Source organism: Agelaius phoeniceus, chromosome 17 (assembly GCF_051311805.1).
Source record: "Agelaius phoeniceus isolate bAgePho1 chromosome 17, bAgePho1.hap1, whole genome shotgun sequence".
NCBI classification, from domain to species: domain Eukaryota; kingdom Metazoa; phylum Chordata; class Aves; order Passeriformes; family Icteridae; genus Agelaius; species Agelaius phoeniceus.
The window spans coordinates 11,722,405-11,747,382 of NC_135281.1; the positions used below are offsets into that span (position 1 = coordinate 11,722,405).

Below are 24,978 nucleotides of genomic sequence, written 5' to 3' on the forward strand. Positions count from 1 at the left end.
CAGCCAGATAGGGGTAGGGAACCCTGTGCTCAGGAGGATCAGGTGAGGTGATGCAGTGAAGACATCCAATGCAATTTCAAGCTCTGAGCTCAGCTTGATGGGATGGGATTTTCATGTGGTTCTTGCTTTGTGATCACTGTGGGTTACACAGCAGTGGAAAATCAACACCAGCATCAATGGTGTCTTGACAAATCTGCCCTGCTTTCTGCCTGCAAGTTGTGAATAAGGGAGGGTTCATTATGCACAAGTCCTTGTGCAGCAGTGTTGATCATGCAAATCCCCTGTTGTTCACTTTGATGTGCCTTTAAACTACAGTCCTGACACTTTGCAAGATTAAAAAAAAGGGGTCCTCCCCTACTTGCAGTAAAAATGTTGGCATTTCAATTTCAGACTGGTTGCTGATGTCAGTGGAAATTAAATTTTTGCACTTTTCTTCATTGAATGTTTTCTGTTTAAGCAGAAAATATAGATTTGGATATATGTATGCTTACACACATATATGCAACCATATACACATGTTTAAGCTTGACGAGATTTCATAGTAAGGCTGTCAACCATCATCACAGAGCAATAAAAAGTGATAAATAAGAGGACCCTGCTGAAATACCATCTGGCAGGTAGGATGGTGTGTCCCTTGAAGTTTCAGCAGAGCAGCATCTGTAGACACACACACATAGCCCAGGGGTCAGGGAACAGGACAGGCTCACACGTTCCTGCCAGTGTGACCTCATGGCATCTCACTGATGCCATTTCTCCTAAGACACAAACTGCACATTAGGAATGACTGCAACTTGTTTAGCTAATAACAAGGAAACAGGGCTCAACACAGAGCTATTCTTGAATTATACTGCTCTTTATGCTGCTCATTTCTACCTGTGTTGTTGATTAAAACTTTTTGTGAGGGAAGGCCAGACTTATCAGAAGGTGCTGACTTTATCCACCCCATTAATCCTTCCCATGTGCAGTGCACAGTGTGTGCTGTGCAGCTCCTGCACATCTCAACAGCCTGTGTGTGATGTCTTTGCTGGTTTTTGTAGTCAGAGGAAACATCCACAGGCATCTTTTCTGGGAAGAGCTTCAGTGAATGCTGAAGGGATCCAGTGATGTCCTGGCTGTGTGTAATCACTGCAGAAACACTCACTGGCCTCACAACTGAAAGAGAAGCGAATGCTCCAATGAAGATAGAGTCAAGTTATTTGCAAACATGGAGGCAAGGAAGGAAGCACAATTTGGCACTTGCAGGTATCTTGAGGCTTTCAGCTCTACCAGCACATGGAGGGAAGAATGGTGGATATTTCTGGTTTGATTTCTTGGGAATCTTTAGACAAGATCTTCTGCTGATCCACCTGGGGGGTGGCTTTAAGTGGAGCTGTCCTGAATTGAGGATCTCTCCCATACTGTATATTTATTGCTTAATACCAGGAAAAGGAAAATCTCTCCAACAGTTTTGCTGTCAAACAACTCAGTCAAAGGGAAAATTTCCTCCCCTTCTGTTACAGAAAATTCACCCCTCCTGAGGTCTCCTACACTCCCTGCTTTCACAAAGGATCATTTGACTGACCCAGGCAGTGAAACAGTGCCCTTGATCCACAGCAAACAGGGGCATTTCTGGCTCAACAGGGGCAGGGCTGCCCAGCCCAGGCTCGTTCCCTCTTACAGAGCTCAAAGAGCCAAAGAGAAGCAGGAGGTGGAGGTCAGGCTCTGGTGCTGGGAATCCCTTCAGCATGTGAGGCTTTCTGAAAGCTCATGGTGGGCCGGGCTGAGCTGGGAAACCCAGAAAACCCAGAACCAGTGCCATATGCTGGAGAGTTTCAGGCCTCCTACACACAGAGAGATGGGGAACAACAGATCCAAACACTCGCACTTCCAGGCAGGGAAGGCACAAACAGCTGCAGGCTCCTGGCCATCCCTGCAGCTCTAAGGGTGACAAACACAGTGTCCCTGGCTCCCCCTCACCTTCACCACGGTGACCATGCCCTCGTTGGTGACGGGGTCGGTGCGGATGGTGAAGTGGCCCGAGGGGTCCCCGCTGATGATGCGGTAGATGGCGTTCCAGTTGGGAGAGTGCGGCTGGTCCCGGTCCAGCACCGTCAGGTTTGCCACCACAACCTCCACTCTGTTCTCAGGCACTTCTCCTGAATACTGCAAAGGAAAGACAGGGGTGGTCATGGAGGGAGCTTTCTGTCCATGCCCACACCTCCCTCCCCTCTCCCCTCCATCACCATGCACATTGGGACGCCAGTCCCATGAAGAGGACCATCTGTAATGAGCAACACGGCTCTTTCTCAATTCTGCTTTTCTGTTGGAACCCTGGTTACTGAGGATTTTAGACTTTTTGTGCTGACAGGCCTGACCCCCAAGAGAACATGGCACTGCCTTTCCACTGCTTGAGTAAAGCAATCTGTGAAAGAGGTGAATGGCTCAGTTATTCCCTGCTTTACTTCTGTATAAATGCCCTCTGGGATTCCAGTAGGTTGGATTTGCAGAATAGCTTTCTGAGCTGCTTCCTTGATATCTGAAATCACATCTCGAGGAAGATCCACAGCTTGGTCCTCAGGTTTATTATGAGGAAAAGGCAAGACTATTCCTGTTTTTTTTTCCTTTGAGTATTTCCCCAAAGCCTAACTTCACGTCTCAGCCCGAAGGAGAAAAAACCCACTATGGCACAGCCACTGCAAGATTCGGCAAATGCTCCAAGGAATCCAACAAAAAACATTCTTGATATTCTTGCTTAATTACAGCAACCAGAGAGTTAATTGTCAACAGCAGGGGAAAATGGCACACTGAAATGTCTGAATTTTTAGGATGACTATCTCCGTTTATCCCAAGGTATTATGCCTCACTCAGATTTCAGTGATGGCATTTTATTGCTTCTTCAGTGATTTTACTTCATTTTATTTCTTTCTTGCCCCTGATTTTGTCTCATTATTTGAAGTGTTTCTTGTGATTTTGCCACAGCCTTTCCTGGTGCTTAATTCTCTCATTTAGCACTGATTTCCATGGAGCATGTCCCATTCAGGCACATCCTGACACATTAACTGCATTCTTTTCTGCTTTCCAGTCCCTGATTTATCTCGTGGCTGATCAGGGATCCTGGCCTGTGAATACTTCCAGTATTTGGGGCTCAAACTGCCAGTAAGACACATTCCCAAATTTTCAACTGTCCTCATGTCTCAGCACTGCCTATTAGCAGCACTTGCAAATCAACACTCTGATTGACATATGGCAAATTAAACACTGGGGAAACGCCGGGAGCGGCTGGCTCCGAGTCTGCAACTGAAATTCTGGACCCAAACTGCAGGAGCAGATGACTTCTAAAATCTGGCCTTTGGTGTGCACAAATGCCAGGTTGTGTAAATGATAATAAATCATTCCTTTGTTAGCACAAGAGTCCGTTTCCCCTCCTAACCCATCCCCATCCTTTGGCATCTCTCTGTTACGGATGCTTGTATTTAGTATATATTATTTCACTGCTGACAGGAAAAATATTCAATCTGCCTTATGCTAATGTGAATTTAAATTTGCCCTTTAGTGGTATCCTGAATGGCATCTTGCCCTCTTTTCTGCTATGCACCTGTCCTAAACAAGTTTTCATTAGTGAATGCAGATGGCATCTCTTTCCAGCCATGCAGAGTGGTGGGGAAGAACAGTGGGAAGCTGCAGGATAATTCTTATTCTGCTACATGCTACAGCTCTTCTTTTCTCTTTATTTCCCCTGATTTCACTTGTTCTTTACCCATTCTCTTGCCCAATTTGGAGTCTCGGCGGCACACAGCTTAAGCAAGGGAAATATATGCAAATTTATCAAAAGCCTCTTGAAAAATCCATTAGATTATGTCATATGTACACTCTACTATCAACCTCGTCTGAACTGAAGCAGATTAGTTAAACAGGATCATCTCTTCCTAAATCCACACTAGTTATTGCCCATTACATTAAATTAATGTTGTATGGCATGGCAGCAGTGACAAGCTGACGACCCCCAGTCTCTTTTAGGCTGCACTGCTGACAACAAGGTATCATTCTGTAATTCCAAAGGAGTTAAACACTCAGTGAAACCATCTCAAATCTTCAACCCAGGACCACAGATTTCATCTGTCAATCCTGGGCTTATGCCCTGCAGAACCAAACAGAATTAAGTCATCAAGAACAAACCATCAGCTGCATTTAACCCATTTAAGAGGGCCTGCCCTATATGGTCCCTGAACACGTTCAGTAGGTCACAGCCCAGGTGCTGCCAATGAGTTTGGGTCACATGGAAAAGCCCCACACAGATTTTACAGCAGCTCCTCTAGCAGCTATCACAACATCTATTTTCAGCCCACAGTGACAGAGCTTATACATTTTAAAACATGATGTTATATTAAAAATTATAAATACACAAGCACATGCCAACATAAAGCCTGGAGGAAGATCACAGCAGCCTATAAAGCTTTTCCCTGGGGTGAATACCACAGTGCTCAGCACATCCTGGGCAATCCAGGAGTTCATCCACTTGTTGTTGACCTCTGTTAGGTACAGTTAGGAAATTATCAGTCCGAAGCAGAATTGAGAGTGGATACTGCTTGCTGTGCTTATAAAGCAAAGTATTATTCTGAGGAGAACAGAGCACCTTCTCTGGAATCAAAGGAGCCATCCAAAGCTATTCAGGGTAAAAAGCAAATCTTGGAGAGATGTGCCATGAAGAAAAGAGTAATTTTCATCAGCTACAGATCAGCAGCTACTGGGAATTCAAACTGGAGTCTTCCTTTCCTCCCTCTCACACTCCCCCACTATCATTATTATAGGTAAATGCTGTAATGTGTATTGTCCACAATTGTCTTTACCTTTAATAAAATTAAGTAATGACATTAAATTACACCTGCTAAAGGAAGGATGGCAGCTCAAAGCTACCCACACTACTTTAATGTCATTCCCTCCCTACCCTGGAGTAATTCAGGATAATGAACATCTTTCACTATGCTGCTTTCCAGCATTCCCTCTGCTCTAAGTTCTCTTTCATAAGATTACAATTGATTTTCAAATAAAGAGAAGCATATCTATTCAAACAAGGTAAAACAATGGGCAACAGAGGAGCTGCTGGAGTAAACACAAGATTGATAAAGCAGTGCTTGACCTATACCTGTAGCATTTACTCATATTCCCCTGTATTTCATTCAGCTTCACTTTCAACTGTTGCATTTGAAGTCCTTGATTGACAGAAAATTTTTAAAGACCACTCATAAAGATTTCTCTGGCTGATTGTTACACATTTCCCTTCCCAGATAGGGATTTGTTCTGAAACTGTTATGTTCTTAAATCCTTAAATTCTGTGGGTTATTTTTTCTTCTCCTCCTATAAAGGCCTGTTCTGGCAAAACTCCTTCTCCCACTCCCCTTGAGCTGGCCCCTCTGAAGTTATGCTTTGCTGAAAAGGAAATAATTCATTCTGATCTTTGGGTTGGTACTAAAATTGGTTAATCCCAGAATTTGTCTTTCATGTCATTTGGACCTGACAGCACATAAACACGCAGACAAATATCATTGCAGAGGAGAAAGGGATTGATGTGGGGGACAAATGATGAATTCACACCATGACTTGACTTTGTGCAATAAATCTGGAGTCTGGGCAGTGAAGCCATGCACAGCTGAGTAAAACCAATTAGCTACTGCAGCCATTCCTAGGGAGGTGTGGGATTGAGACAGATGAACACAAAGATAATTATTCAGGCTTCCTTCTAAAGGGAATTCCTTTTTTTTTCCAATGTTCTTACTTCTTTCCCTGGCTGGTTTTGCTAAAGAGCTGTGAAGGCAAAGACTTGTTCAGATGAATGTCTGCAGGAAAGATCTTTCTGTTGCCTCCAAGATTCACTAATGATGACACAACATTTGTTGCAGGCAGCAGTGGTTTATGAAGGCTGAATTGCCAGGACAAACAGTGTTTCATGACCTATAGCTATGGATTAACAGAAGAGTAAGGGCATCTCAGTGCTCTTAGACTCTGAGCCCCTCCCCAGATAGGTATGACTGCTGCAAAGTGCTGGATCTTCTCTCTAGGCTGGGAGGAACTGAAATGAGAGTGCATGGGCTGGTGGGGATCCCATCCCTCCCCAGTTCCAGCCTGCCCCATGAGGACACAAGGTGATGTGCAGCCAGGGATCCCAGCACTCCGGGGGCTCCACTGGCTGAATAAAACCCACAGCTCCTCACACTTCAGGGCATCCCCCCAGCCCCATGCTGGCATCCCAGGCAAGGGTTTTCTGCTAACAAAGATTCTTGAAAAGCAGGAAAATTAATAAACAACTGGGGTCTGGTTGCAGCAGTCTGTGTAAAATGGCGGGGGGGGGGGAAGGAGAAAATTTCCTAATAAATCATTAATTGTGATGTGCCTGCCCAACTGCAGCATGGAAACAAGCAAATGCCATCCTAATTGATTGCTTCTTATTCCATCTTTATAGGCCTGCATTTTTTATTGTGTGGGTTGAATGAGCCCAGAGGTGTAAAAAACTTCTAGGCTGTACTCTGTGTATCTGCCAACTTGATATTTAGATCAATAATGCTCTTTCCCCTCCCCCCCCTACTCCTACTACTGGTAATTTAGCTTTTCTTCCTAGCAGACTAATTGCTGTTTTCTTAAGCCTTACTATCAATTCTGTGACCTTTAATTTCCAATATAGTTTTCTGTGGGGATGGCTGTGCTGGGCTGTGAGTTATCCCAGCTCTCAGCTGCTGTGACAGTCACACAGGGACTGCCAGGGTCTCCCTCCACTGTGTGCAAAGCAGACTATGAGCTTGCTCAAATCCCCACAAAACCCCTGTGAAGTCTGCCTTATTTTGAAAGCCAGGCTTTGAGATGCTCATTTCTGGTTTTATTAAACTACTCACTCCAGTGAGGTCTCGAGTGATCACCACTGATGTCCTCACTGCTTTTTGAGGCTGCTCTGCATTCCACCAGCCAGCAGCCCCTCCATGAACCTCTGGGCTGTTGTTTTTTCCAGGTTCATGGCTACAGAATCCTCTGCACTGCTTCAGTTTCACATCCACGTGGATCTCCTCCAGAGTGCATCCATGCATTCATACCCAGCTGCTGTGGTGCTCCCTCTCAAAGGAACTGCCTGGGCTGCAGGACTCAGCCCTGCCCAGCCCACCCAAGGAAGTGCATGGCAATGAGCTCACCAGCTTTGAAAAGATGCTTTGGAAGTTTTGCCCTTGTCCTCAGCAGTTTGTGCCATGAAAGCAGCTCACCTGCCTGCAAAGGAGCCCTCTCAGCTCTGAGCAGGGTGAGGGGCACACAAGGCACCCACCTGCTCACAGGGAGTTTGTGCAGGAAGCTCCAGTGATGCTCAGCGTGGTCTCCGTGTGTTGGTTTCTTTTTCTTTGAAAGAGTTTGAAAAACGACAGCAAGCCTTAAAGTTTGGCACTTCTGAGGCTGATCTCAGGCTGGAGCACAGACAACCTCTGTTGTGCTCCTACCACAGGTGACAGCCACTGGCTTTACACTTTGTTTTTACTGGTGTCATTTTTTCAGAATCTCAAGAAATGACTAACTCTGGATCAACATACAAATTTTACTCTCTGAATATGAAGACAAAGCTGGAGCAGGGGAGAATAAAGCAATACCCTCTCTTTCAGAAGCAGCAAAAGAAAACCCTCTTACTTCAGACTCCGTGTGAGGAAGAAACACGTAGGTTTCACCTTGGTTCAAAGACTCTTTGAGGACTTGCCAGGAGTTCAGAGCACATAATAGTAAAAGGATATTAAAAAAAAAAAAGTACTTTGCATATCTAACAAAGAGCACTAATTTTTTTCATTATCAGATGTTACATTCTTTTGATAGTATGAAAAGATGCTGCAGAAATGATGACACAAGACACCATTCTGCTGCAAGATAACCATTTCCAAATAAATATATCTTAAGAAATGAGGTCTGAAGTTTGCATAGAAATTTAGATATTTTATAAAAATGCATTACAATACAAAGGAGCTTTTTACAATGTTCATATGAAAGGTTTAAAAAGAGATTAAATTATGTCCTTGCAAGGCATATAGCCTTGTCAAGAAAAAAAAAATTCTACATTAACCCATGTAGGAAAGTTGTACTTTATCTCTATTTCAAAGGCTATAAAGAACCACTTTAATCAACCTACTTGACTTTGGGGACTTGCACATCTCACTGAAACTCATGAAATCTGGCATAGTGTGGTTTCCAGAACACAAAAGCCTTTAATCCGTAAACCGACACTCTTGTACATTCAAATCCTGATACTATCTCCTTGTTAGGAACAAAAATTGTGAATTTATCCAAAATGGGATCTCATCTCCTCTAAATGATGTAGCCTTTGCAACAGTGACCTTTAACAATGCTTATACCCAACAATGAAAGATTTTATGTCAGGAATCAGTGGAAACAATATACATTAAAATTCTGATCTGATAGCACAGCCCTTTATTTTTCAGTTTTAGACAAGGATCCTTTGAACATTTCATTTGCTCTCTTGTCTAACATACCTTTGTTTCTTGCCCACGGAATGAACAGCAGGAAAAGGTGGCTGATACTTTTCTGCAGACTATTTGATTGTCAGGTGTAATTAGCAATGCTCTCTTTAAAATAGAGACATAGATTTTAAAACAGCTGGAACTGCCTACAAAGCCTCATTCTTAAAAAAAACCCCTTATATACATATATTCATATAACAGAACAGTTTTGAACAGATACATCACAGCTCCACAGTGCTTGACAGCCCTATGCTTCCCTTCAGCTGCAGAAGCAAAGGCTGAAGTGACTTGTCTGTCTCCTGAGGCAGCTGCAGAAGGGGCTGCAGCCATGCCCTGCGCTGGGGCAGAATGCTGAGGAAATCATTAATTCATGTGTTCCTTGATAAATCCATTAGGTCAGCCTGGATTAGCCCATTGATCCCCCCAGTGCTTTGCCACAGAGCCCTGTGATCCTGGCTCAGCTGCTGGGTGGAAGAGCCCCAGGAAGGCTGGCAGGGAACTGGGATGAGCTGATCCCAGCACGGCTCTTCCCAGGCTCTGAGCTCCACTGGGAGCCCAAACTGGTTTGTTTGGGCTGGGGTGAAACAGGCCAGAAAAAGCTTGTTCTGCTTCCCAGCTGGGAAGCTCCACCAGCTCAAATTGAACCACCATGGTTTAATGAGGCTCTCCAAGGCCAGCTCTGGGCTGAGGAGGAGAATTAGAATATTTTGTATATAACCAAAAGCAGAAAGAGGTACAACACCTACAAGAAACCATTCAAATTTGAGGGAAATGTTACAGGGGGAAAAAAAAGTCAGACAAGAAACGTGATACCCTGACCTGGAATTGCCAAAGCAGTGCCCCCTGCATCCCCCACCATGGCACAGGGGAGCTTTCCAATGTACTTTTACTCTCTGAAATAACCAGCTCCCTAAAAAGAGGATGCAATCAATTCATTTGTTGCCATGTCAGGCCTCACATTTTGTTCTCCTGCAAACTGCAAAGCAGCAAAAAATCATGCTACTTTGAACAACAGTATGAAAACAAGATTTTTCCTGATTTACATGTAAACCAGAGCAGCAAAAATTGAGTGAGAGAGCTCAGCTCCTAAGTGAGCAAAATGTACTCCACAGGTCTGGCTCTGTATCTCTGGTGAGATGTGTCTAGAAGGGGATGTTTCAATTCAGGCACCTGCTATAAAGTTTCATAAAGAAGGGCCTTAAGCTGATAAATCTGGTTTAGGATTTTCTTATTAACTGCCCATTCCCCATAATGAGTTTTTAATTTAATTTTTTCAGATTTTAAGGCATATGAAAGCTGCTCATGTGCCTCTGGGATCTCAAGATGGGTATTTGGGAAAGGAAGAATTACGAGAGTACTGAAACTCTCACTGATTTTTACATACATGCTATAATCCTGGTATTGAGATTTTTAACAAATTTCCAGGGCAGCACAGCTCAGCCCATGTGCACACTGACTCCTGCTCAAACTTCCTCTGCACTGCAATTGGAATCTCTGTTATTTCCAGATTAGTCTCAGAATTAGCACACAGTGGGGTTTTGGGATTTTTTTAATGAGCAGATTGGAAGTCCATCATCAGGCACTGAAGACCCTCTGTCTCGCCAAAAAAAGGGTTCCTGACTGGATGGAGGAGTCTTGCAAGAGAAAGCCACTGAAGGAGGTGCTTTATTCTGAAAATGTGAATTATTCTGTGGTTTAAAGACACGATCTTCTGCGCTGGTGACACAATGGCCATTTCTTTATGTCCTTACTGATGCTTAAAATATTATGTCAGTGTCTGCCAGTAGAGTGAGAACCTGCACTCAGAGGAGATTTGTGCCAGGGCTCCTAAAGGAAGTAGTGCCTAAAATCTCAGAATTGCAGAATGGTTTGTGTTTGAAGGGACCTGTAAAGGTCACCGAGCCCAACTCTCTGCCACCTTCACCTAGATGAGAATCTGGCATTCCAGAGAAATGCCTGCCTGTTTACAGTGACTCAGAGCACAGACAAGACTACATTAAATACTGTGTAATTCATCAGCCTTGCCATGAAAAAGAGGCTTCTTGCTGAAACTTTTGTTTACAACATTTCCTGTGGAATGGAGCAGAGGAATGCAGTGAGAAATGGAGGATATTGGGTCAAAGAAGAGATGGGTTGTAAATTCAGGAAAGAAAATACTATTATTTCTCCTTTTTTATTTTTTAGCAATCAAAACCTGATATTGCACTATGCTGAAAAACTCTGCCACGCTCAAAAAAAAAACTTTGTAAACCTTTCACCCATTCTCTGATTTCGACTGGCTGCTCTCTGTGTTGTGAACCTTTCTTCTACAACTGGGAAGCTTTAAGACATCCTGGACAGTTAGAAAGATTTGATAAGAGAAAACTCACAGCACTCCCAAATCCTTTGCTAAATCTCCCTTTTTCTTCCTCCACAGCATGTCACTAAAGATTTCGTAAGTGAAATGTACTTAATGAAGTTCCAGATATATATCCTCTTAAAATGACAGCCCTCAGAAGCAACTGTTTTTAAAGCAAAAGAATATTGAAGAATTAAAAACCTGCCGCCCCAAGGAAGTTAGCCAACCCCAGGAGGGGATTTATTTCACTGCCTTCCAATAATGGAGTTACAGAATGTATTTAAATTTCTCAGCCTCACACCCGTGCCTGAGATGCTGAGGACTTTAGAGATAAAGAAGAAATCCAGCACAAATGGGTGTTTGCCTGGGACGTGCCAGGGCTGTGTGGATATCCAGCCTAACCATGATGGTGCTGGGTGTCTACATTCAGACAACTGAATGAGGCTCTCCAAGGCCAGCTCTGGGTTGAGGAGGAGAATTAGGATATTTTGTATATAGCCAAAAAGCAGAAAGAGGCACAAAATCTACAAGAAACCATTCAAATTTGAGGGAAATGCTACAGGTGGAAAAATGTCAGACAAGAAACGTGGGTAGATATGTGATAGAGGAGCATCAGTGTCTGATTTCTCCTTGCAAGTGTAGCCTGACAGGCACACCAGGGATGATGGGAACAGCATCTGATCCCCACACACGGATCTGGGGGTGCAGCCCGGGGTGATTTCCATGGCAGCACAGCACAGAGTAACAAGGGCATTTCCCTCTGCATCTCCTCTGACTCCAGGGACTCTGTCGGTGACACGTGGCCCTGTCACTCCTCCCTGCACACAGGTGGCTCACGCCTGCCTGGAACCTCCTTCCCACTGCACAATTCCGTGGAAAGCACGGGGTGGGGATGAGGTCTGGGGCTTCTCCCTCTGGATCCAGCCCAGGGGAGGAGAGGGAGGAGAGAAACCCCTGCTAAATGAGGCACTGAGGCAGGAGACAGCTCCGCCAGATGCTCACACGAGAGGGCTCATGACAAATGGGGATGGGGAGCGATGGCTGACGGGCGCTGCTGTGGGCTGGGGGCTGTCTCTGCTTGGATAATATTAGATGGTATTTAATATTAATTAAAATTTAAATGATATTACTAATATAATTATACTGTAATATTAATTATAATATTAACCCAGCTGCACAAACCAGCAGGCCAGAAAGGCAAATGCCAAATCAGTTGATGTGTCACACCCATGCATTGTCAGGTACCTCCACAGTGCTGAGGATGGATGTGCCACTCACCTGTGAGTGACAGCTGCTGGAGCACTGCTCAGGCAGGAGGGCTCCAGGAGCAATCCATGCAGGAATGCCCAGCACATGGAATCTGCTGCTCCTCCTGCCTCTGCCTCCCGTGAGGCGCTGCAGCTCCAGCTGACTGAGACTGCGCTCTCCAGCATGGAGAGGAACTTGTATCATTCTTGATTTTACACCAAGTACTACATGTGTCCAATCTGAGAGAGACCAATTGAGTATTTTTTAATATCTCCCCCCCACATTTTTTTTTTTTCATGACAGAAAATTGAAATTTGTAATGGAACTATCGTTCCCGGGTTTTTTTTTTTTTTTTTAATCACTGGTCTTTGGCAATTTTAAACTCTGAGGTCTGAAAAATTCATTACCAGTAACTTCCATCAAGGGTGTTCCTGAAACCAAAATTACTTAATCAACTCAATTTAGCTTCTTGTGTAGACCTAATTCAGAAAAACTTTATCTTCTTGAATTGTTATTGCAATTAATTTCCCCCCCCTTTTTTTTTTCTGCAGCAGACGACATTTCAGTAATTAGATATTCTATAAAAATGAGTTATTCATTCAGAAGAGCTTCACTTTTATATTTGATTAATCACATTACCACTGAGGTCTGGGTTTTGTCTCCAAGGAAAGTTTAATGACCTCATTTTAATCCTTCTTTTAACCACCAGGCAGGTATCAATGAGAAGAAATAAAATTATCTTCTTTTTTCTTTTTCTCTGCTTTATTTCACAATCTCAAGATTACATTTGATGCTTTTTCTGTGTGACTGACCCATTTAGAAGGAAGAATCTAGCTGATTCCAATTAGGTTCAGGGCAGAATCAGGCTAAACAGAGCCTTGAACTGTGCCTTAATAACTAATGCTCAGAGTAATGGAGAGGAACCAGAACTGCTTTACCACGTGGCAGCCAGTTTAAAGCCCTGTACATGATTAATTTAGTGATAATTTGAAAATGAATGTACTGAAAGGAAATACAAAAAACAAAAGGCACTGTAAATTTAGGTTTTGATTAATGTGGTCTATTAGGAAGAGACTTCTATCAAGAAGATGACTTTTTTTTTTTAAATCAATGCATATATACCCACACAATGTAATGGAATAATTCATATAAACCACAATTTATCTGTGAGGAGAGACTTGGATATGATTGATGACTGTTTCCCTGGCATCAGCATCCATCTATGCTTTGGATCCAGCAATATGCACATCTATATTTGGTATTTATACATATACATCTCTGTATCTCTATCTGCTTGGCAGTCTCAAAGGTATCTCATCCTTTCTGTCATGTGCTACACTGGTGTAAAGCCTTAACAGACATCACAGAAGAGGCTGATGCTTTTTTCATTAAGACATGAGGAATTATTGTTTTCTCATAAAGTGAGAAATAGCTTTCATTTTAGATGAAAGAGGTGATAAAATAAAGAACAAAAGTTGAGCATCTACAAGAGAGAAGGAAGTGTTTCTTGTGTTCCCTAGCACAGCCCTGAAAGGACCTTTCCAGGCACTCAGGGATGCTGTGCCTGGAAAGCCCCAGTGCTGCCAGGGAATCTGCACTGGGAGCTGGGGCTCACCCTCATCTCTCACAGAATTCAACTGTGTGGGCTTCTCACCTCCTCAGCTCCACTGGACAGGCTTTGCACTGAGGTAGGGATCCAGCTCCAAAGCCAGATCAAGATGTAAATAATTTCCTCATCATGGTTAACCTGTGTGTCTACAGCAAAGACCTGGGATAATTATTGTGGTGAATTCAGCACAAGGCTGTAACAGGATGGGAAGAATGAATATTGTTTCTCCTTGTGCTCTGTTTGTTACTGCTGCCTCCCAGCCTAACATTCTTAATCTAAATTCATTGTTCATGGCAAAGGTTGTCACCGGGACATGCAACGAGCGGCAGAAAGCCCATTTCAATTTATAAGCACTGGGGTCTTATTTAGGAAAACTAGACTGATTTGTGGTTTTTAAGACTTCACTGACTGTATATTTAATGGAAATGCACACAGAATTAGGTAGATGCTCACATACCCAAATGCTACTGGGCATATCTGATTTACTTGAATATAATAATTAATTTCAGTTAGAGGCTGACAGCTCTGTAACAGCCCAGGCTTTGTTGGGTACTTTGGCTGAGCCTCGTTTTGACTGGAAAATTGCAAGTGAACACAGTCATTGGGGAATTTCCATGAAAGCATAATTGATTTTTAACAATAAAGCCTGTCTGCAGGACTGTACAGAACTCAGGGTTTGTCTTCAGCTGTAAAACAGCAGAGTCCTGCACATTCCCTCACCACAGCACTGGTCCTTCCCCTTGCCAGCTCTGACCTGTGCCATCTACTTCAATTCTTGTGTGACAACTGCCTCTAAATTATGCCACAGGCATAGTTCTGATGATTTAAAGATGCTGTGTGGTCCAGGCTAATCTACATTCAAATGTCACTGCAGACTTTCTGAATGGCACAGGTGTAGTGACAGGGACACAGAGACCTGCATGGACAGCTACATATGCACCTTTAGTCTGTACACTGGCAAGTCATGTACACAGGGCTCAAGATTTAAGCCCTTAATCTTTTCCAGGGTCTAGGAACAGGGAGGAGGCAGATGGACACATGCCAAGGTCCTGGGAGATAGCAAGCTTCCCACTTTCACCAGTTTTTCTTGGATCAGCCTGTTAAGATCTCTTTTTAGGAAGCCCTCAAAGGCATCCTGGTCCAATTTTCTGTCTGTAGGAAATCCCAGTGACATCCCACTCCTGCTGGGCTCTCCCTCCACAGTGTAAGATGAATTTGTAAAACATGAGCATGCATGTAAAAGGGATTTCTCATAACACTCCCATGTTCCAAATGCTTCTGGGTACATCTGCCTGTAAATGTGTTTAGGAAACCCCAAGGCAGCCTGACGTGGATGCAGATTTTGGATTCCTACGACCATTAAATATCATTTCTCCAAAGCAGACCTATTTGCATCTTTGCATCCCAGTCACTTGGAAGTCACAATCTTTCAGCCTGAAGGAAGAGCTCAGGTTTTTTTCCCTGCTACTTTGCTATTTTGAATCCCACCATTGCAAATGGAGCTCAGCAAGATCTGACTGAGGGGGCTGGAGCCCAGGCAAAGCATTCACCCCACTTGCAAAAAAGTCACAGTTTTACAGTTCACTTCAGCTATTTCTATGCAGTGCTGCTCTTGCATAGGTTGATGCACAGCTATTTTCTCTCCTCAAACAAACAATGAATGTGAGAACAAACACATTCAGAACAGGGAATACAATTTTAGGTTCTGCTTGTTTGCTTTGTTTCCACAATTTTGGCAAGTTCACAGAGCAGGAGGCTAAGTGAGAGCTACACCATGGCTGTGAAAAAGGAAATACTAATGCCCTTGTTCAAGGCACTGAAACTGGATTACTATATCCAAACTGGGTCAGAAGAATGAAAACTGAGCAGAGTGGGGAGCACAGCAGGGTTAGCAAGATAACCAGGGAAGGGAAGCTGTAAAGCAGAAGGGGTTGGAGGATCTTGGCTTGTTTTGCTTCATGGAATGATGTACAAATGTACACTAGTAACTCACAGGGGAGAGAAAATGGGAAGGAAACATCAGAAAGGGAGAAGGAAGAACTATTTCTGGTGAAGGCAATGCCAGCAGGGCAGCGATGCTCCAAGAGCATCTTCACTCTCAAATTCCAAGGCACTTCTCAGAATGGGCTCATTAACATCTCCCACAGCACTCGAGGCACCAGAACACCTGCACAGAGAAAGGTCAGACATTTTTGGCAGTGTGGTGCCAAAACCAAGAAGCCCTTTTAACTTGGGTCTCTCTCTCTGTGCTCCTTTGTGCAGGAGGAAGCACCGAGCTGCTCTCAGTGCTGCAGATTCCAGCACTGCCTGACCCAGCCCAGCACGAGCCAGGCTAACTCAGCCTCACTGCAGCAGCCAGGGCTGAGCCTGCTCTGACAATATTCATGAAATAGGCCAGGTAGAAACTGGCAAGAACTGCTTTTCCCAAGGTGCTTGCAACAAGGACTTGCTCCTTCACTGATCAGCCAAGTCCATGTTGTAGCCAGATTAACCTTACCCAGAAACAGGTCCCTCCTGCCCCAGCACAGCCCCTCTGAATCCAGGTTACTCCTCACCAGCAATTCTGCTTTGAGTTCAGCCAGCCCTTGGCCAGGCAGCCTCTCCCAGGCCAGCAATGCCCTGTGAGCACCCACCCATCTCCAATAGTCCAGTCCTAAACCTTTGGAGCTGCTCCTAACTCAGTGTCAGGATTAGCCAGCTGGGGATGCTGTCCCAGAGCTGCCTCTTTAAAACAGGCTCCACTGGATTCAGCTTTGGAAGAGGAGATTCTCAAAGCAGTGACAAAGGGCAAATTTTAAAGTAGCTTAAAATAAGACCTCCTAAGGCTCAGGAGATTAAAGAACTTGAATAGCCCAGTTTCTTTCTTCCCTTTCTTTCCCTCCAATTTTTTTTTTTTTTTATTTGAGAGGTTGATTGCCAGGCAGGTTTTCCCAAGAATTCACAAACTCAAGTAATCATGAACACTTTAGCCCTGTGAAATAATATTTTCCTTACATGGGCTACTATAAAAACAAGTTCTGCACAGTAGGCAAATTTAAAATAACTTTTAATTAACATTTCAGACACAGAAGTCTGATCATGCAAATTCATCTGCGTCTCCTCTCTGTGCCTGATTGTTCCTGATTGAATATGATAAAAATAGACTTTGAATGAGTCAAGTGTGGGCATGGATTTCTTTCACTTCTCCTCCCCTCTGATTATGCATTTTCTTAGATAAAGTGGAAATCCTTGAATGGCTATTAACAGTATCATGGGTCAGACTGGAAAGGGCATCCTGCCTGAGAGGAGTTAAAGATTTCACTGGAATTAAAGGTGTTCCTCCTGTGAGCAAGAAAGATGCTTCAAATCTTACATAAACCTCACCTGAGACTATCCAGCATTGTTCTATCTCTGCTGACTTTTAATCTCTGAAATACCAACTCTAACTTCACTGTATTCCCTGTATCTGAGGTGAGCATCTGACCAGAGCTATGGATCCATATTAGTATGGAAAACCCACAACTCACTTGCACATAGGAGATAAATATTTGAAGGGAGACTGAGGAATTTCCCCATAATTAAGACATGTCAGAGGACATGTATAAGTAACAAGGACTCTGGATAATGGAGGGCACAGTGATACCTTCATCTTACAACAGTAAGAGAGCCAGTAAAAATTCCTACAAAGCCTTTGTAACACAGTCCAGTTAAAATGTCAATATTTTACAACAGCTGGTGACTTGGCAGGTGCAAAACCCACCAAAATTTCCACAGAAATGAATGAATCACAGAAAACTTGGGCATAGGGGACTAAAATACCTTACTCTATGGCACCTGACCCAGAGCCTGTGGGCATGGGCTGGTTGGGCACTTTGAGGAGTCAGTGCTACCTCTCCTCTTTGGCAGAGGGAAGAGTTGCCTCCCTTCATTAATTTCTGCAAGCAGCAATGTCACACAAAGAACACAACACTGTGGACAGGCTGAAGTCCCTTAGATAGCCAGAAGAGCATTCCCTGGGTCACAATCCTGCCTTAAACCATTAAAAATTCCCCGAACAGCTACCTGTGCTGTTTATAGTGTTTCAGGGGATGCTCCACTCTTGTGGTGTCTCTCAGGAGACACTTCCCCACTGCTGGCTGTTCTCTGGCTGATGCTTCTCAGCACAGGCACAGGTAGCACTGCAGATCAAAAAACCATTCACCATCACAAAGAAGAGCTGGACAGGACCAGAGGAGGCACCTGGTCCTCGCTGTGCCCAGTGCCTTGCAGCTGGCTGCAGGTAATCCTCATGACTGTCAGGACTGGCCATGCTGATGGAGACTGGCCTCAGAGTTAACAGCAGACTTGAGCTCCAAATTGTTTCATCCAGAGACTCTGATTTCCTTCCTCCCATACAATTTCAGAACCCTTTGTTTGAGAAGGTGGGGCTCCTTCTTCCCCTGCCTTTCAGGTGCTGGACCAAAGCATGTGAAACCCACTGACATCAGTTTTCATAGAAGCACCCAGGAATTTTGGAGTTTTACTGAGGTACCTTCATTTTGTACCTTTAAGGATTTTCGTAATTTTATTGCTCTTTTACCCCCTCTCATGCAGCAGTACACTTTGATGCCAGCCCATCTGGTACTTTGGATGTCCATTCACCACCACACCTCTGCTGGCTGTGCCTGTGTCTGAACCTGCACGTGGTGCCTGCACTCAGCCCCTTCCCCCTGCCCTGTGCCTGGCTGCAGACATGCCCTGACTCTCTTGACCATCACAGTGGATGCTTTCCTCTCTCCCATCCTGCTGTTAAATTTTACACAGCAACATTAATTCCTGCTGCTGAATACATGAGCTGTGACACCAGCGTGGTGCAGTGTCCTCCTGAGCTACATTCCCATCCAGAAACGATTAAGTCTGAAACCACCCTGGCTGAATGACAGGTAATTTAAGAGCTCTATAGGGTGGGCCTCTGTATCTGTCTGGGATGAATACAGCTCCTGAGTTCCTCTCATCTGGCAGCTTGCCAAGAGCAAGCCACAGTTTCAGTTATTCAGTCTATTTTTGTTTTTACAGCAGCATCTCAATACAACTATTTAAAATAAAAATATACAATATCTCTCCAAACAGTCCGCGGACTTAAAAGAGACCATGGGCTTTCTCACTCTCTGAGGAGCTATAGATTTCCTGGAAAGTGATTTTTGCTATTTTTTTTAGAGGTGTTAAAATGCAGATCAGACTATTTGAGGACAGCGAGGAGATTCAGCTCAGGCTTAAAGAAACTCATCAGCCTGATGCTGTTCCTGCTGCCAGTAAGAGAAAAAAACATATTATACTTTCATACTCACATGAAATTCAGCCTGGCTATACCCAGGAGTATATCAAAGATATTTGTTTCCATAGAATCACAAAGTATTATTGTAAAACACCCTTGGTTTTCAACTCTTTATAGAGAAGTCCCATGTGCCACTGTGTAAAGCCCTTTGGCCCTTGCAAAACTCTTTCCTCAGTGATTGAAATTAGAGAAATAATGGTACACATCAACTCTGCTTAGAGGAAGAGTAGCATTTTCTAATCCATTTAACACAATTCTGTGGGTAATTCTCTTGATGGCTTTTATTCCTTCCAGGTTTAATACACACCAAGACATTAAATACTCAGAATTCACCTGAAAGAAAATTTCCATTATCCCACCTTCCATCAGCTTTGAGAAGTGCCATTAAAATACACCACATCTGGAGGGGATGCTGCCCTGCAGAAGGCACCAAGTGCTCGTGCAAGGAACCCTGACCCAGCTCAGCCTGCTCCCCAAAACCTCCCCTCCCAAGCTGCACTGGAGACACTGACCCCAGGGCCTGGGTCATGTGAACAACGTGTGCTGAAGTGACATGGCCACTAGATGTCATTCCTTTTTCACTCAAAAGGAGGGCAGAGAAGCATTTACCTGGCAGAATAAAGTCCCCACACACACCAGGGAGCTGGGGCAGTGCTGTGGTGCAAGGTCCTGCAGCCCCACAGACACAAACCTCCTTCCCAGAGAGAATTATTCTGTCCTGGCAGGGGAAAGGACCACACAGCCCAAGACCTGTGCTGTATTTTTATGGCTTTTCATAATTGCACCATACTAGAGAAGATCTTTAACCACAACATTACAGCTGAAGAATTGGAGTATCCATGATGGACACACAGCACACGTGTGCTGATACAGCCACTGGAGCAGCAGCACAGCCTGGGCATTGATGCCCAGACCTAAAAACATGTTGGGTGCCCATTTTGCTGAGACTCAGGAGGAATTTAGTGCCTTTTTTCTTCTTAGAACCTATGTCCAAGCCACTGTGTGAGAAAATGCTGTCACAGCCCCAAACTCAGCTCCCCATGGAGTTGGGAAGGAAGGACCCAGACTCCAGAAATGCCATGAATCCAGTTTGGGTCCACAGGGGCATAAACTGGGCTCTGCATGACTTCCTTGAGTTCTGTGACATACCTGCAGTTTGTAGGAGTATAACTAGGGGGAAACTTCGGTCCTACGCTAATAAATATTTAGAGACCCTTTAGGATGGAATGAAAATTCAGAATTATATAAATAATATAAACATTCCTCCAAGGATGTTCAGTGACTTGAGCACTAAGAAGTTAGACCACCTGTATTTGAACAGATTTGATGCCTATTTAAGATACATCACTTACTGCTCCTTGTTGACCCTCATATGAATACAGACAGGGGGTGCACAAGCATTTCTCATTTATTGGCATACAGACCTCTGCACTGCCCTGTGATTTCTAAATTTACCATGCACATTTCAGATGTTCTACATCTATGGATTATGAAGGCTGGAATGAACCAGACCACATCATTTCACCTTCCAAATCTTCATTTTTACCTTAACCAGCTCTAAAAATTTGTCATTTGCAATCTCTGTTTTTTTCCCCTTGCCCTCCAGGAATACCTTGGAACACATGAAAACAGAACAGAAGACCGTGCTAATAAAACATAAGAAAAATCTTTAACTGATTAAAACCAGATGTACTGAAGAATGTCTACACATTTACTGCCAGCACACACAAATACATCTGTTAGAGCTATCAGTGAAATACAAATTTTACCAGCTACCTGCTACCATTTACAGTACTTACAGCCCTCTTGAAATCATATCCAAGCCATAAACCCCAAATATCTCTCAGTGCTCAGGATTTCACTCAGAAGTATTAATAACTCTGATATGTCTACAGCCAATTGCTATGAAACAACTGCATCCTCTTTGGTGCAATCAGACATGGGCTGTTTGCCACGTTATTTCTGCTCCTTCAGTGCCTTGGCCAAATCAGTCACCAAACAGTTCTGCTGGTTCATGAATCAATCTTTTCCTTTTTCCTTTTTCTCCCCTGAAAGTCTTCATTCCACAGTTATCCATCAGAGTTCCTCCCATCTGCCCAAGCAGCTCAGAGAGACAGCAGACACCAACAATACCCTGAGTTAAAAGCAGAGTGTGCGTGCATCCCCCTGCTGTGTGTGGGTACTCACAGTGCTGGTGGTGAATTCAGGGGGGTTGTCATTCACATCTGTCACTGTAATGATGGCTGTGGCCGTGTTTGAGAGACCATAGTTCAGATTTCCTTCCATATCTGTTGCTTGAACAATGACTATGTACTGCTGAACTTTCTGTGGGAAAAAAAAAAGAGAGAAGGGAAAGATGAGAGACAAAACCACACCCTGTAAAACACCTTGGTTTATTTTCCATATAAAAGCGTGATCTTTAAGCAGACTAAGAAGTTAATTGGATTAAAAATGTTAGTTAAAAAAGTTCAATTAATTTTTCTGCATTGTTTTTGTAGTGATTTTTGTATAGATTCGTGGACATCACCTGTCTCATGGGAAAATAAAAGTCTTATGGGCAAAATTCCCTGGCTGAGGCTGACATTTTTATTAACTTTTAAGTATTTTCTGCAACATTAGCTTCTGTCTTCTGAAAACCAGTAAAAGTTTTGTTCATGTGTTTTCACTGAAAACATTGCTAAGAACATTATACCCCAAAATTGACATCAACATTGCCTGGCAGCCCTCCAGCTCGTTCTGCTCACACAGTCTGATGCCCAAAAAGCATTAAAATGCTCTTTGTGTTTCAATCCTTACCACAATCTTGGTAAATAAGGAGAATTTAAGTCCAGTATGGAAGAAAAAAATAATCCAGTGCAATAAACAGCAGTTCAGCAGAACTAATTTAAATTCCTGAGCACCCCCTACCACACAGCTCTCAAAGGAAAAAACCTCACAGAGCCAGCCATGAAAATCACACAGTGAAGTTCTGAAGGATGCTGTAAGTCAATGCAACTGGAAAATAAACCTGAATAAAAGAGGAGAGGCCATCTGATGTTGCATGTGGAGACATCTTCCCGGGATCTCTTTACTTAGGAGTGTCTGCCTGCATCAAGAGAACTCTCCTGATCTTTACAACTGGCCTCAACAATACATTTTCATTTAGACTTGCAGAATTTACTGTTGATTACTGTCATGCTCACAGAGCACTTCACAGGCAGATGGGAAAGCAAAGCTCCTCTCCTGGAAAGTGGGCAAGGGGAGGCAGGAGAACCAGGGAAGGATCCAGGCAAAAGCTCAACACAACCCTGCTCCTTAAGGCTGCAGGAGGCACATCAGAGAGCCCCAGAGGGGTGTACACCAAGTGGAGGCAGAATTTTATGCAGGAAAAGCTTTTTTGTGAAGTCAGGTGGAGGGACTTTGGTGCAAAGAAAGACCAACTGCCCCAGAACACAGCTCAGGTACCCAGGGCTGCTCCTTCAAGGTGCCAGTGCTACAAGTGTGTGTAAAATGCCAAATGTCCTCTGAAGTTTCAAAGGGCAAGAATTAGGTCAATTAGGTCCCTTTATTCCCATATAAACATCCTTGAAGTGCTGTAACTGGCTCAGTTCTTTAATTCTTCTGAGTTGCCAGAATAAGAGATCTGCATTTTAGCTTTATCTTGATTCCAGGGCTTTTAATTGACCTGCTAAATTGACAAGACATCACACTTAGGGATCCATCAGCACCTTGCAACTGGAATATATTATGGAAATGCACTTTCATTATCTCTTCCTATCTTGTATAATAAAACATGAGGGAGAAACTATTGTTAGCCCTTGTTTTGGCTCATGCAAGAAGGTTCTGTTCATTACTCCATTTGTAAAGCACTGCACAAGGCTGAAATGTCCTTATTAGTGAATGTAATTTCTATTTCATATCTAGCTTTTCCTTCCTTATTCTCTGTTGTAGACTACCTGGGAAGCTGATGGAAGTATTTCCTAGCAGGCCAAATACTCTGGTTTAAATAACAGAAGGTTTAAATCATAGAAGTGGGGAGGATACTTAAAAAAGTAGCAGCAATCAGATTTCACATAAATGAGAAAAACACATCTGTGTGTGTGTACTCACAGACCCCAGGTTTACAACAGAGTTGCTCTCTTTAACAAAGCACTGTTCACTGAGCTCTGTAATGTTAATAAAAAAAAAAAACCATACAAATTCAGAGCACTAAATTAGAGAAGTTTAAAAGAAAGATGTCGATCAGATCATACAACACAAAAAAAGAGAAGGAAAATGGCCAGAATTTATTAGAGTGTGCAAATGTAGCAGCCACAAGGAGCTGGTGTAGAAGGATGGCAAGAAGGGAGGGATGGCAAAGGAACACAGCACTTGTGCAGCAAGGGCAGGCAGCCCAGGCCTGGTGAGAAAATGTGGGAATTAGAGCAGATCCCAAAGGGATGGGGTGATGAGGCAGGACATGGTGGGAATGCACATGCTGGAGAGGTGGTGGATCTGGGTACACATCAGAAGTGAGCAGCTGGGGGAACCCCAGAGACACCCCCAAAGCTGCCCTGATTTCCATCAACTGAACACAAAACTATTGTGTTTAGAGCAAAAGAGGATTTTGACATGGGGAATGGTGTGGGAAGTTGTACAGAATGCAGACATAGGAAATCAGAGAAATATCTAGGTTAGAAAAGACCTTTAAGATCAAGTCCAGCCATAAAGCCAACATTGCCAAGTCCACCAAATGGAAGCAGTCTGAGATCTGATCTGCCAAACCTTCAGGTTGCCATCCACATCCAGCTCCATCCCAAGGGCTCCAGCACTGGGCTCCTTTCAAGTGCCCAGTTTTAGTTTATAACTAATTCAATCTCCAGTGAGATTGGCCCCAGCAGATAACAAATTACTGATTTTTTGTTTTTCTCTAGCTAATCTTTTTGCTTTTGTGCATTAAGCTGATTTTATTGAACTATTCAATCAATTTCAATTTCAGCATGTCCTTCCAATTTGTCACATCATCTCCAGGGGCATCTCAGTTTGTTGTCCTAATAGTATTATTATTGTTACGACTATTAAAAAAAAAAGGCAGCCTCATGCCCCCAAGCATGAGAGACATTTTCTTGATGGCGTTTTGATCATACAGAATAATTCTTCTATTCTCTTTCTTTGCAAAAATGACATTTTAAATAGCACAGGGCAGAAACTACAGCATAGAGGTAAAGCAAAATGGTCCTAACATTTACTGTATGTTTGCTCTGATGGTGATGCTGGGGAACTCAGGAAATGAGCCTGTGGCCCAAGGGGGTCTGGACTAAAAACCCAGCCCCACTGAAGCCTGTGGGAGGTCCTGTGGCAAGTGTTTCTAATAAATCTAACAGATCTTCATGTTACAGCAAAGCAAATGTGCTGCTTCTATTCCAGCCAAGGAAAAAAAACTCATCTTGTTAAGTGCAGAGCTTTTAGTCTGACCTAAAAACTAAGAAGGACTTTTTAAGGAAAAAAATTATGAAGGAGGGAATAATTAAAGGAACTGTGGCAGATCTAATCTATCTGCTTTTCTGTCAGTCATCTGACACAGTGCCCCAAAGAAATACATCAGCTAAATTCCAGAAGATGGGAATTAGTTGAAGGAATTTGTTAAGCTGGCTAATGGGAAATTAGTCGAGGGCTTGGTTAAAAAGGTGCTTTGTACAGGAAGAAAGGCAGCTTGGAAAAAGGGCAACTGCATAATAGAAAAATGTGATCTAATAGCACAAAATACAGGAAAACGCAGCAGGGCACCCATAAAACACAACTTTCCTGGAAGCTGTTCTGTTGGACAGGAGGGAGATATGGCTGTGCCCATGTCCCACCAGCTCCCTGCTGCTGAGCAAGGGGGCAAACACCCTGTGTGCAGCTCTGAGCAGGGCACAGCTGGCAACCCTGACCCCTGTGCCAAGCAGCCAGGGCTCATGGGGATGCTGGGCACAAGCCAGGCCCTTGGCTGAGCCCCCTGGATCCAACCAGGTGCTGGCACTGAAGAGCCCATCACAGGAGAAGAGCCTGGAAGAGC

At 43.7% G+C, this 24,978-nt stretch overlaps 1 protein-coding gene across 2 annotated transcripts in view; it reads right to left on the bottom strand.

Annotated features, from left to right (window-relative positions):
- LOC129127871 (cadherin-4) overlaps positions 1 to 24,978 on the bottom strand; it is a 421,144-nt gene that overhangs the window by 20,657 nt on the left and 375,509 nt on the right. For both annotated transcript variants that reach the window (XM_054644769.2, XM_077187244.1), the window contains 2 exons: positions 21,150 to 21,287; positions 1,957 to 2,142 (listed from right to left, as the gene is read on the bottom strand). In XM_054644769.2, coding sequence (XP_054500744.2) covers positions 1,957 to 2,142; positions 21,150 to 21,287 — 324 coding nt within the window. The remainder of the gene's footprint in view (positions 1 to 1,956; positions 2,143 to 21,149; positions 21,288 to 24,978) is intronic.